At 37.8% G+C, this 12684-nt stretch overlaps 1 protein-coding gene across 5 annotated transcripts in view; it reads left to right on the top strand.

The window, feature by feature from the left end:
* LTBP1 (latent transforming growth factor beta binding protein 1) overlaps positions 1-12684 on the top strand; it is a 207327-nt gene that overhangs the window by 161506 nt on the left and 33137 nt on the right. For all 5 annotated transcript variants that reach the window (XM_067464429.1, XM_060754008.2, XM_067464424.1 and 2 more), the window contains 4 exons: positions 5117-5239; positions 6767-6889; positions 8310-8432; positions 9273-9398. In XM_067464429.1, coding sequence (XP_067320530.1) covers positions 5117-5239; positions 6767-6889; positions 8310-8432; positions 9273-9398 — 495 coding nt within the window. The remainder of the gene's footprint in view (positions 1-5116; positions 5240-6766; positions 6890-8309; positions 8433-9272; positions 9399-12684) is intronic.

Below are 12684 nucleotides of genomic sequence, written 5' to 3'. Positions count from 1 at the left end.
TCTGTAAAAGAGAGATCTTGAAAGATAAATGGGTAGGAATCCAGGGATGAAAAAAAATCAGAATGTTCAATCAATTAAATTATATGAGGAAATAAAGATAGACTGAATTCACTGAGGTGCCCCAACAACATAATAGAGTTTTGAAAGGCATTTTTTTCTGCTACAACTTCTAAAAATCCCTGGCCAGCATTATCCTCAAAAGCAAATTTTCCAAACTTTAAGAAGATCTACAAAAAGAATTGTTTCTCCCACTGCTTCTTAAACTGTGGGTCTCAACCATAAACAGGAGTCTCCTTAGCTCAGTGTAGGGGTTGTGAAAAATTTGGCGACAGAAAAAGGTTTCTGAAGGACACCTACTGGCTGTTTAGATATTTGCACAACTCTTTGAGCAACAATGTGCAATGTTTACAGTGAACTCAGCAGATAATGTTTCAGCTGTATATATAAAAAGGAAAATCACCCTATTTAGCAAGACTTGCAAATAGTGATTTACTATCAGTAAACGTTTGCTTTTTGTATCTGTTTTATATACCTACATCTAACCCAGGGTTAGATAAAAAATTCTCGGAAGTTAGGGAGTCAGAAGTGGAAAAAGTTTAAGAAACCCTGGTTTATCCTTTTGACTATTCTGCTATTCCAGTAACTTTATTAGACACTGAATATGAGACCTCGTGGATTATGTATCAATGTGAGAGTTCATGAATTATGAATCTATGGATAGGAACAGATTTGGATAGTCAAATAATGCCAGCTTCCAACCTAAACTGGAGCCCATTCACCTTACACAAATACAGTGCTGTTCTTCTCTTACTTATTTTTTTTTCATCTTAATTCAGTGAGAAGCAATTTGGCATTGCATTTTTATTTGTTTGATAAATAAACCAACTATATTTTGCTTGAGAAGTGTACTGCATAGACGAGATCAGTAGGTCCCAATCTTTTTTTTGACCAGGGACCACTTTGACCAGGGACCACTCTCCGACATTAGTACCAAAATGGTTATGAATCAGTTTTTGGTCAACTTTATCTCCAGTTTGTGGTGTTGATTCAGAAAATTGCATTGAATAGACCACATCAGCTCTGATACAGAACATATGCCATGGTCAGTGACAGGGAAGGAGTGGCAGGCGGCACAAAAGGAGCGGAAATTTAAAAAATTGAAATCTATATAAATAAAATTGTAATGTTCGTTTGTGGGATTAACATAACTCAAAAACCAATGGACGAATTGACATGAAATTTGGACACTACACCGCTAACAGACCAATGAGTGACCATCACTCATAAATCCCTCCCAAAATATAGTGGAAAGGACTTAAAACCCCAAAAAAGCTAAATGACAATACAGTGCATGCGCAAAAATGACAGCTCCCAGTATCCCCTACACCAGGCCCTTTAGGGGAGGAGGATGCTCCAAATGCACTGCTTCCAAGATGCAAGTTTGCTTCTCCTTGGAATTCTTCGAGAACATCCCAATCCATACATATTTCCTATTCCTTGACTGCAACTCCCAGCAATCCTCCAAATAGATAAGATATATAGATTAGATAGAGATAGATAGTAGGTAGATAGATCAATCAGGAGGACTGCTGGGAGTTACAGCTCAAGAATAGGTAGAAAAGGAAGAAAGGAGAGAAAGAAAAAGGGAGGGGAAGGAACAAAAGAGGTAGAGAAGGAAGGAAGGAAAGGAGGGAGGGAGGGAAGGTTGGCCACAGCAACATGTGGCGGGTACAGCTAGTATTAAATAAATAAAGAAGAAGTAGGCTCATGGACAAGATTTTCATCCTTGTGGCCCACTAGTGGTTAAGAACCGTCGGACTAGATAGATAACACACACACACACACACACATATATATATATATGATTACAACCCAAATTCTCTAAGGAACAGAGTTACCGCTTCTCAGATTGGAACTAGATTTTACTGGTTTTGTGGCTTTATAATAATGGGATGCCAGAGCCCAGCAAAATCAGTGATGTGTCATAGTTCATCCTGAACATCTTTGTGTCTGCTGTACTTCATGGGACAGAATTTCATCAAGTTCCTCATTTGTTTTGCTACACTTTATTCTGGCAAGAAGGAGAAATAGACTTAGGGCGACTGCTTTTGCCAGTAATCGTGCACCCCCCTTTTGACATCAGAATCCTAAATTGAATGCAGAATGCAATATCTTCTTGTATGAAGGAAGCTATTAAATCCTTCTATTCCTGTCTGCACTTCATATTTCACTTCAGGCTTTGCTTAGCTCAATCCTAGGCTTATACATCAGAGGAAAAGAACAATACGATATTCCCAGGGCTTGGCTCACATAAGACAATGTGAAATGGTTGGTCCAAACTCACTTTATTATCTTGTAAGTTTAGAACAAAAATCTAGTTTACTTTCATGGTTTCAACTATTATATTATACACATTGTTTTGCCTAAAGTGTATGTAACTGTGTAGTTTAGGCAGTGTATTTTTGAATATGTTAACTTTTCTGGAATAAAATTAACTAAAAGAAATGATATTTTCCTGTGCTGTCTGGAATTCTGGTGTCTGGGCTTCATTTTTAAAAATATTACAATTTATTTTGTTTGTATTGGCTTTGTGTTCTTGGCATGTTACCCTAAGTCTGCTTTTAATGTTCAAAGGGGAAGGGACATTTTGAAATGACAGGCAAAGCAGATAGATATGTCTTTATAAAGTCTTTCATTGTGTTGCTTTTGCGAGCAAATCGGGAAAGGCTTACTCAGCATTTCCTATGACTTTAAGCAGACATACTTCTATTATCTGTCCACCCTTCCACCTATCAACTTACCTTCCTGTTTTATAAAAGCCGATTCTCCTACCAGCTTTGTTTTTTAAGATAATAACTGAAATGTCTGAAACTGTAGATTGTAAACCCTTTGAAGGTTTTGATCAATATTATTTCAATGGGGCAGGTGGTTTAAACTGATATATAGAGTGATTTAAGTCATACAAGTTGTCTTTATAAATTGTATAATAATACTTATATTTCTGAAAAATAACAATAAATATATAGATTTTTAGAAAGTGCAAGACCTAAAGAGATCTTGGACGTGCAATGGAAATTTTATGTCCAGTGCAACTTCATATCCTTTCCACTGGCTTTGCTCTGAAATTCTTGCAGCCGATCTGCCCACCACTATCCCAGTGGACAGACATGGTTTCCTTTTTTGGAGCCCATTTCCGACATAACACGGATTCAGATGTGCAGTGCACAAATGATGACCATTCTAAACTTCTTGGATCCAGGCTGTATGATCAACTATGAATCCTTTCACACTATACAATGTTACTGGTATAATTCCACTTGAATGGGTAGGACTCCATGATATAGAGTGGTGAGGTGCAGCACTAGTATCTTTGTATGGGTCCTATAGAATGGTGAGGTGCAGCACTAGACTTCTGGAGATTCTAAATACCTTCCTCTAAACTAGAGGTTCTCAAATCTTTGGTCCTCCGGGTAGTTTGGACTTCAGCTCCCAGAAATTCCAGCCAGCTCAGCAGCTCTTAGGAATTGTGGGAGCTGAAGTGGAAAACACCTGGAGGACTGAAGATTTGGGGACCACTAGTTTAGAGGAAGATATTTAGAATCTCCAGAAGTCTAGTGCTGCACCTCACCAGTCTATAGGATCCATACAAAGACACTGTAATGCATCTTGGAACAGGTTTGGGAGGAACTGGTTTCACTGCATGGGTGATTATATTGACAGATCTGGAGGTGATTACATTAATCATGGGATCTGGCTTCAAAATGTTCCGTGGCTCCCCCATCTTTTTGCAGGAGAGATGGCACACCAGCAGTCCAGGAGACATAGGAAGTGCAAAAGGAAAGGGATGACAGGAATGGAGACAATCAATTACGCTCTTGGGGTCAATTAGCCTCCACTTGCCAGCCATGATAGATCAATCAGGAGGACTGCTGAATGTTTTTTGGCAGCCCCCTTATTCTCAGTCCAATATAACATTTCAGCAAGGGTGAAACGTTATATTGGACATTGTGCTCTGCATTTGGCAAAACCAGTTTTGCCCTGGGATATGTTGGGATCTGCTAGAGTGCATTAAAGGGTTTTAATTTGAACTTTCCTGCAGCTTTCTTTAATGCACCACATGTCCCTTAATCCACACTGCAGTGCATTTAATCCACACTGCACTGCACAATTTCAAGTTGGCTTGGGACCACATTAAATAGTCGGTGTAAATGAGCCCAAAATGGAATGGTAATGCTATACTGGCGTAGTGCAAAAAGAACCTTCTGTTTTCAGGGTGGCTCTACCCAAGTTTTAAAACTTTCACAGGAGCATTTTCTCACAGCTCCAAGACCCTCAAAGTCACACAGGAAAAAAGTTAGTACTGTGGAGTCTTCTCCCTTATGAGTCTAAGAGCATAATCACTGCATAATTAATGCAGTTTGATACCACTTTAACTGCCTTGGTTCAATGCTAAGACATTTTGGGATTTGTAGTATGTTGAGGCACCAGCACTCTTTGGCAGAGGAGGCTAAAATTGTCAAACTGCCATTCCCATGATTCTATAGCTTTGAACCATGAGAGTTAAAGTGTTGCCAAAATTCATTAATTTTAAAGTGTACATGCACCCTAAGTTTCTGTTTCTTTTTGCTAGTAGGCACAGACCTTTTTTGTTTTGTTAATTCGCCATTTCATAAAGTCTTTCCATTTCTTATTATTCTGCTTTTTGCTCCCTTTGAAATTACAGCTATTCAAACTCAGATTTACTTTCTGCTAACTCTACTTTTCCTGACTCTGTTGGAGATATTGAGGCGCATGTAGGTGTGTCTAATTATAAACAAGCAAAATGTACGGACAATACATTTTTAAATAAATAATACTATTTGCTTATAAGGTTGCTTTTCAACATTGTATTATACCTTGTTTTAATTGGATTCTACTTTCAACCTATCTTATAAACAACTTTGAATCCCCTGCTGGGAGAAAGTTGAAACATTGGTCTAAGTAAATAAATAGATCAGCACAAAGGCTTTCAAAGGCACTAGTAGGTAATAAAGCTTTGTTGGGAGGTATTTTGGAAAGCAACAAGCATCATTATAAAAAAGCAAGCAACAGTTAAATGCATCCTTTGTGTTCACAGATATAAATGAATGCCAGTATAGCAGTCTCTGCACAAATGGACAATGTGAAAATCTTGAAGGATCCTTCAGATGCTTTTGTAGCCAAGGATACCAACTTTCTTCAGCAGGGGATCAGTGTGAAGGTGTGTGTATGAGTGATACCCTGACTCTTATGTTATGGTTTGTGGGCAGTTGCCTTTTCCAGTGAGTTCAGGCTTAAATTGCTCTAGGACCCAAATTATTGGGATTTTTGCAGTTCTCAGTATTGGCAGAACACCTCCTTGGTACCACATTTCAAATGACTTGATTTTATTTTACCAGCTTTCTTCTTTTACCCCTTCTAAAAAGTAAACACAGTTGTTGGGGGATACATATGCTTTAACACATGGCCATAGCTGCAGTCTTTTAGTTCATAGTGTCATGAAGTCTTGAGAAAAGACTTCCAAGAAATAATAATAATAATAATAATAACAACAACAACAACTTTATTTTTGTACCCTGCCTCCATCTCCCCAGAGGGACTCAGGGTTAGGGTTAGGTTTAGGTTTAGGCTTATATGGGGATGAACCCAATCAACATAGTTAAAATATAACACACTAAAATACATAAACAATTGCATAAAACAAAATAAAACAACAACATTTTAACAGAATATAAAAGCAACCACTGAACCAACAACCAATGAACTGAAAATAACAACCAATGAACTGAAAATAATAACCAAAAATCCTCGCTTTTTGGTCTATAAATGCCTGAAAGGTCCCGAAAGCAGACTAAAAAGAGCAGCAGATTGCAAGACAGAGAAAGTGAGCCATTTTATGATGAACATAGGCATACTTGGAGATGTCATTGTTTGGGTACTGAGAACAGCCACTTAATAGGTTCAGGTATTGTTCTACCTTGTTTAAATTGATATGTTTTTTTAAAATATTATGTTTTAGTATTATAATTTATGTAATTGCTTATTTTTTCAGTACCTGTTTTAACTAAGAAGCTGTCTTATGTTGTTATGGACCCATCTAGTTTAGTATTATCAGAGCTGACTGGCAATGGTTCCCCAGGTTTCCAGACAGAATTTTCTTTCCTACTCCTGACATTTCCTAGTGATCTATCCTCCAAGTGTACTACTAACCATTCAAATACAGAGTCAGACATAAAGATCTCTCACATTTCGAAGGGGTATAAAAATGAATGAAGCTATTTAGAAAAAAAAGTATGCATTTCCGAAAAGTACATAAATAGTTTTGTTTTAATAGGTTTTAAAATAATTTTGTAAGGATGCAGTTTTAAATTGGCATGCAGGATCCTCCTCGAACTCCCAACTTGATATCCCCAGTATCATTGCATGCTTATGAGCCTTGGCAAGTGCTGACTGGATGCTCTTACTGCTTCCACATTTTCTGGCATTCTAATGGTCTTCGGTCTGCCAGGGATTTTCTTTTCAGTGTGGATCCAGTTGCCCAAAAATTTGAAATCCATAGCAAAATCATTTTCCAAACTGATACAGATGCATTTCAACCGAGCTCAAAGCTTCTCTGTTGTTATCATAGAACAGTTGTTCTCAAAATAAGCTTGAACAACAAAGCCCTGATATTTACCCATCCAACTCATGATGGGTACTGAAATAACTTGTTACTTTATAAGGCTAAACATGCACTTTTCATTTGCAGATGTAGATGAATGCCAACAGCAGGAACTCTGCATAAATGGTCAATGCAGAAACATAGCCGGGTCTTATAGGTGCATTTGTCCACAAGGTTACCAGCTGTCACCTTCAAGAGACCACTGTGAAGGTAAAACTGTATTTCCATAAAATTGTATGTACATTGAACATTAAAAAGGAAAGGTATCACTATCCCAGCCACCCATCTGGACACTTTTAGATTTTTGTGTATTTTGGATTTCAGAATTCAAGATATGTTTGCATCTGCTAACTAAACCTTTCCTGACTCCCTTGAAGATATTTGAGGTTCATATATGTGTGCATAATTATCAACATGCAAAATGTTCAGACAGTAATTCTAAAATAAATAATACAATAAAATCCTTTATTATGTAATATTCTGGCAAAAATTATTGGCCCACTTCATCAACTCAGGATTAATTCTTCTATTCCAAATACTGAATAATCTTACTAATAGAAAATGTGTCTTATTTTCCTCTCCCTAAATCCAATCTTGTGACTAAATGTCAAGAAAATTAGCATATTATTTCTCTGTGCACTGTAATTCTTCTAATGATCATGTTCTACTTAATACAATATGAGAATATTGAAAGCTGGTATATTTTACATTAGGACCCCATTATTATTATCTGTTCTATTTCCCCAAGTATTTATCTTCTTCGCTTGTTAATCCTCATTCACTAAACTTCACATGGACCCAATTTCTTGGTTGGAAACATTGACATCCAGGAAAATTTTGTTTCTTTTCCCCCGGGAATTTTTGATTTGAATAAATCTTATTATGCCATACTATATATATATTTCACTCTAGATATCAGCCATTAGATACTCATCCCATTTAAGTCAAGCAGTAAAAGTAAAGCTAAAGGTTTTCCCCTGACATTAAGTCGAGTTGTGTCTGACTCTGGGGGTTGGTGCTCATCTCCATTTCTAAGCCAAAGAGCTGGCCTTGTCCGTAGATACCTCCAAGGTCATGTGTCCAGCATGACTGCATGGAGAGCAGCTACCTTCCCGCAGAAGTGGTACCTATTGATCTACTCGCATATATGTGTTTTTGAATTGCGAGGTTGGCAAAAGCTGGGCCTAACAGCAAGAGCTCAACCCCCTCCCTGCATGCAAACTGCCAACCTTTTGGTCAGCAAGTTCAGCAGCTCAGCAGTTTGACTTGCTGCACCAACAGGGTGCCCCAAACAGTAACTGCATTCATATAAAAAGACCCTTATGGAAATACTCCAGACATAACTTCCTTTCCCCAATGTACACTCCATTTCCCAGTTTTAGGACAGACTATACTACTGCATTATCCAGTCTGAATCACTTACTACACTCCCTAGACTCTGTCAATGATTGATACTTTAACAGCAAATGAATATCAAAATCATCTTGTAGTAGCCAAAGAACTATTAACTCTCACTTGATGCTCTCAGTCACAGTCTATATCTCTGATTCTTACTAGAGAGGAAGTTTTAGGGTAATATTATTAATTCAGTCTTTTCTAAAACTCTGTTTGGGTCCTGGGCTCATTTCAGATATTAATGAATGCCAAGAGGACAGTGATGTTTGCCGTGGAGGGAACTGCATTAATACGAAAGGTTCTTATGAGTGCACTTGTCCAGGTGGCTTCCAGCTGGTACCTAACAGAGGTTGTCAAGGTATAGCTTCTCTTTCATTGGTACATTGCAGGAAAAACTCCAAAGACATCTTTTCCCCTGACATTTTAACATTATAGCAAGAGAACTGGGAGCAGGTGTGGTGTAGTGGTTGAAGTGTTGGATTGGACACTAAAAAAAAAACAGGATTAAAATCCAGACTAGGTCACAGAAACCTACTGGGTGGCCTTGGGCAACTCACATTCCTTTAGCCTCAGAGTAAGGCAAGGTCAAGCCCCCGCTGAATAAAGTCTGCCAAGAAAACCCCATGATAAACCAATGCTTTCGAATTGCCATGTTAGAAGTGACCTGGGATCACACAATAACAAGTAGAGACAAAGTGACACCTGGCAGACATCATCTTGGCTTTTGGAGTCATATCCAGTGGTTTCAATCTAGAAATACCAAATATCGTCCACTTTCACCCTTGCAAAAATGTCAGATCCAGTATTTTTATTTCACTTGCACAACCTCAGCCCACAGACTTTCAGAGCTTTTTATGAGTATGAATTTATTATGATAGAAGTTATTTGTGCTGCTTTTCCCAATTGTTTTTACCTAACCACTAGCAGAATATGGAATGGTAATGCATATTGTATTTTCACTAGCTTTCCATTCGGCACAGCATTCAGCTGCTTTCTTTAAAATGAGTAGCTACAATCTTAAAATAAATATGCTTCAATAGTTCTTGTCCTTGTTATACCTGTTAGCAGCTGAGTTAGACCTACTGATTTTTATTCACTAATATGGACTGTATGTTATACAGCCATAGACACTGACAGTGATGCTGTGCACACACAGACTTTCAATGCATCTTTGATCTTTCCTTCTCTGCTCTCATAGATATCAACGAATGTGCAGGATCCAATCTCTGCTTACCTCATGGGGAATGTTTAAATACAGAGGGTTCTTACCATTGCATTTGTGAGCAGGGCTTTACAGTTACCAGAGATCGACAATCATGTGAAGGTAAGCTGAGTTAGATGATAAAACTAGAAATTTGTAGCATAAATCTTAGGTATATATGTGCTAGGCCCCATTTATTTCATTGGGAATTACTTCCAGATACATATGTTTCAAATTACAGGTTTTATTCTGTTGCTTTATATTAAAACAAGAACTTGTGATGATTTATTAAAGATATTTCACAGTAAAGCGTAGCAAAACAAATCTACTGGTAACCCGAAACAAATCTACAAAGATACCCGAAAACAACTGCAATACATAAGGTCTCAACCACAATATTTTCAGTATTTAACTTGTATCATCATCATCATCATCATCTATATTTATATTCCTCCCTATCTCCCCAAGGGGACTGAGGGCAGATTCCAACAAACAAAAAGGCAAACATGCAATGCGTAAATAGCAATAAGTACAAGTGTAATAACACAGAGGAGCCCCCGGTGGCACAGTGGGTTAAACCCCTGTACCGGCAGGATTGAAGACCAATAGGTCGCAGGTTCGAATCCGGGGAGAGGTGGATAAGCTCCCTCTATCAACTCCAGCTCCTCATGCGGGGACATGAGAGAAGCCTCCCACAAGGATGATAAAAACATCAAATCATCCAGGCATCCCCTGGGCAACGTCCTTGCTGGCAGCCAATTCTCTCACACCAGAAGCGACTTGCAGTTTCTCAAGTCGCTCCTGATACGACAAAAAAAAAACCACACACACACACAGAATAACCCCACATAAAAAGACAGCTAAACATGACATCTATAACATAAAAACATACTATACCAAATGTTATAACTAACATAAAAAGTGAACATAAGACATCCAAATTACTTTACAAGAGCCAACAAAGGTTCAAAGATGTAGATGTGTATGAGTGAATGCATAGAAAAGCAATGGACATTTTGTCAAAAAAATAGCAATCACAATCAGGTTTTTCACCTTCTATTAAAGATTAAAGTTTACCGAGTTGGGTTAATTTTGAATAATTAGGCCAGTACTGGTCTCATACTTGGATGGTCAAGATTATTACCAAAAATATAAAAATAATCAATTCAGTGGTTATACAGGTTAAGTATTCCTTATCCAAAATACTTGGTACCAGAAGTGTTTTGAATTTGATGGAGGAGAAATTTGTAATACCTTTATTTGCAAAGACATACATAAAGAGATATCTTGCGACCCAAATCTAAACATAGTTTTTAATGTTTCATATGTGCCTTAGACACATAACATTAAGGTCATTTTGTAAAGTATTTTACATATTTTTGGCATGAAATGAAGTTTATGTACATTGAATCTTCAAAAAGCAAAGTTGTCACTATCCTAGCAATCCATGTGTACAAATTTGTATTTTAGAGTATTTTGAATTTTGGGATTCTGGATCAGAGATGCTCAACCCACACCTTTTAAAATTCTATAAGACAGGGAGGGAAGTTATTATAATATTTGTTCTAAAAGTTTAAAGAAATTGCTCAGAAATTCTCACTGCAGATATGGTTACTAATATGAAAATAAAATCTTCTTGTTCATTTATTTATTTATTTGCCATATTTATATCCTGCCCTTCTCAACTCTGAAGGGGATTCAGAGCAGTACACATAGAGGCACATAGTTGCCTCGCCCAGAGAGGAGAAACAACCATGAGAGCAAGCTAACTGAGGATTTACATTCCTATTGTTCATAAATGACTCACATTACATGGGAACTGAACACCTTCCTTCATAGTAAATACAGCTGAAGTTATTTTAATATAGCTTATACATGTATGACAGATCTAAAATTATTAAACTTTAAAAATACAGTGCAAATTCTATAACCTCTGTGAAGAGATAGTTTATTAAACATACAAAAGGTGTCTACATTGAAGTTTGAAAAAAAAGAAAGGCAGATGTAAAAATTGCAACCTATCCTAATTGTCAAATTCAACAATTTTCAGTAAGTCTCCTCCACAAACATCTCCATCAAATTCCTTAATACTGCTGTGTTGATAGAAGAGAACATTTTGCCATCAAGACAATAATTTGATCAAATGAACATCTGCACAATGTAATTCTTTGAGTTTTCTCGGAAAGAGAAGAACGAGGCCATTTTAGTGTCCACGGTCACATCAGTGCCACCTCCTTGTCAACAGTGTTAAAATTAGGGAATCAATAGGGAAGAATAAACAAAGACCGATCTGAAGAACAAGACAAACCAAAAGAAAAGTCTGGTTCTATTCAAACAATAGAGGCATAGTTTTGTGACCCTTTAATTTCCTGTACAAGACAATCCATGGAAATTATTGGGCCTTGATGAGAGAGAGACAACATCTTTATTAGTATCTATAAAAACCGTATGTTGTTGAAATACTCCATATGCTACAACATAGTACTCTATTATGTACCTTGATCCGTATCAGTGTGTGGTAAAATAATTCATTTTATGTACAAAAATCTAATTTATTTTAAATAACCAGTCATTTACACACATTGGCCTGAATCGTGTTGGCGATCTCAAAAAGCATAGGTCCACTTAATCACTTGTTGAATAGTAAGGTAAAGGTAAAGGTTTTCGCCTTCAGAGTTGTGTCCAACTCTGAAGGTTGGTGTTCATCTTCATTTCTAAGCTGAAGAGCCAGCGTTGTCCATAGACAACTCCAAGTCTTGTGGCCAGCATGACTGCATGGAGCGCTGTTACCTTTCCGCTGGAGCAGTACCTAATGATCTACTCACATCTGCATGTTTTCAAACTGCTAGGTTTGCAGAAGCTGGGGCTGACAGTGGAAGCTCACGCCGCTTCCCAGATTCGAACCTGCGACCTTTTGATCAACGAGCTCAGCAGCTCAGCGGTTTAACCCACTGCGCCAACGGGGGCTCCCAGTGCCTTATATATGTGCCTTATATACGCTACCTTAACCGTTATATAAAGAAGGAGCCATTCCTTTCTCTTGAGTGGAGTGATGAAAGACAAGACCTTGTTCTGCCCTGGAAGAATCTAAAAAAGCACTCAACTCTCTCCGACACTGTGTCACTTCTGGCCTTTGTGAATGTCAGGGTGGGGACCGCAGTGGCCACAAGGGCCAGCCAACCCCATAAGACAGCATTAGTCCTTTCCTCTCTCCATAGAATGACCCTCGACTTATCCACAGGTCATATCCAAATCCCCAGTTTTGATCCCCAAACATGCCCTCGACTTAAACATGAGTATATACAGTAAGTCAAGTTGGCTTAGTGAATCTATTGTAGCTGTTTGTGCCAGTAGAATTCAGATGATTCTCCGAAAGCTCATGCATTGGTGAAGTCTCATTAGAAAGAGA

This window comes from Anolis sagrei, chromosome 1, assembly GCF_037176765.1.
Source record: "Anolis sagrei isolate rAnoSag1 chromosome 1, rAnoSag1.mat, whole genome shotgun sequence".
Taxonomy (NCBI): Eukaryota; Metazoa; Chordata; class Lepidosauria; order Squamata; family Dactyloidae; genus Anolis; species Anolis sagrei.
This window is presented reverse-complemented; position numbering and strand designations above follow the sequence as displayed.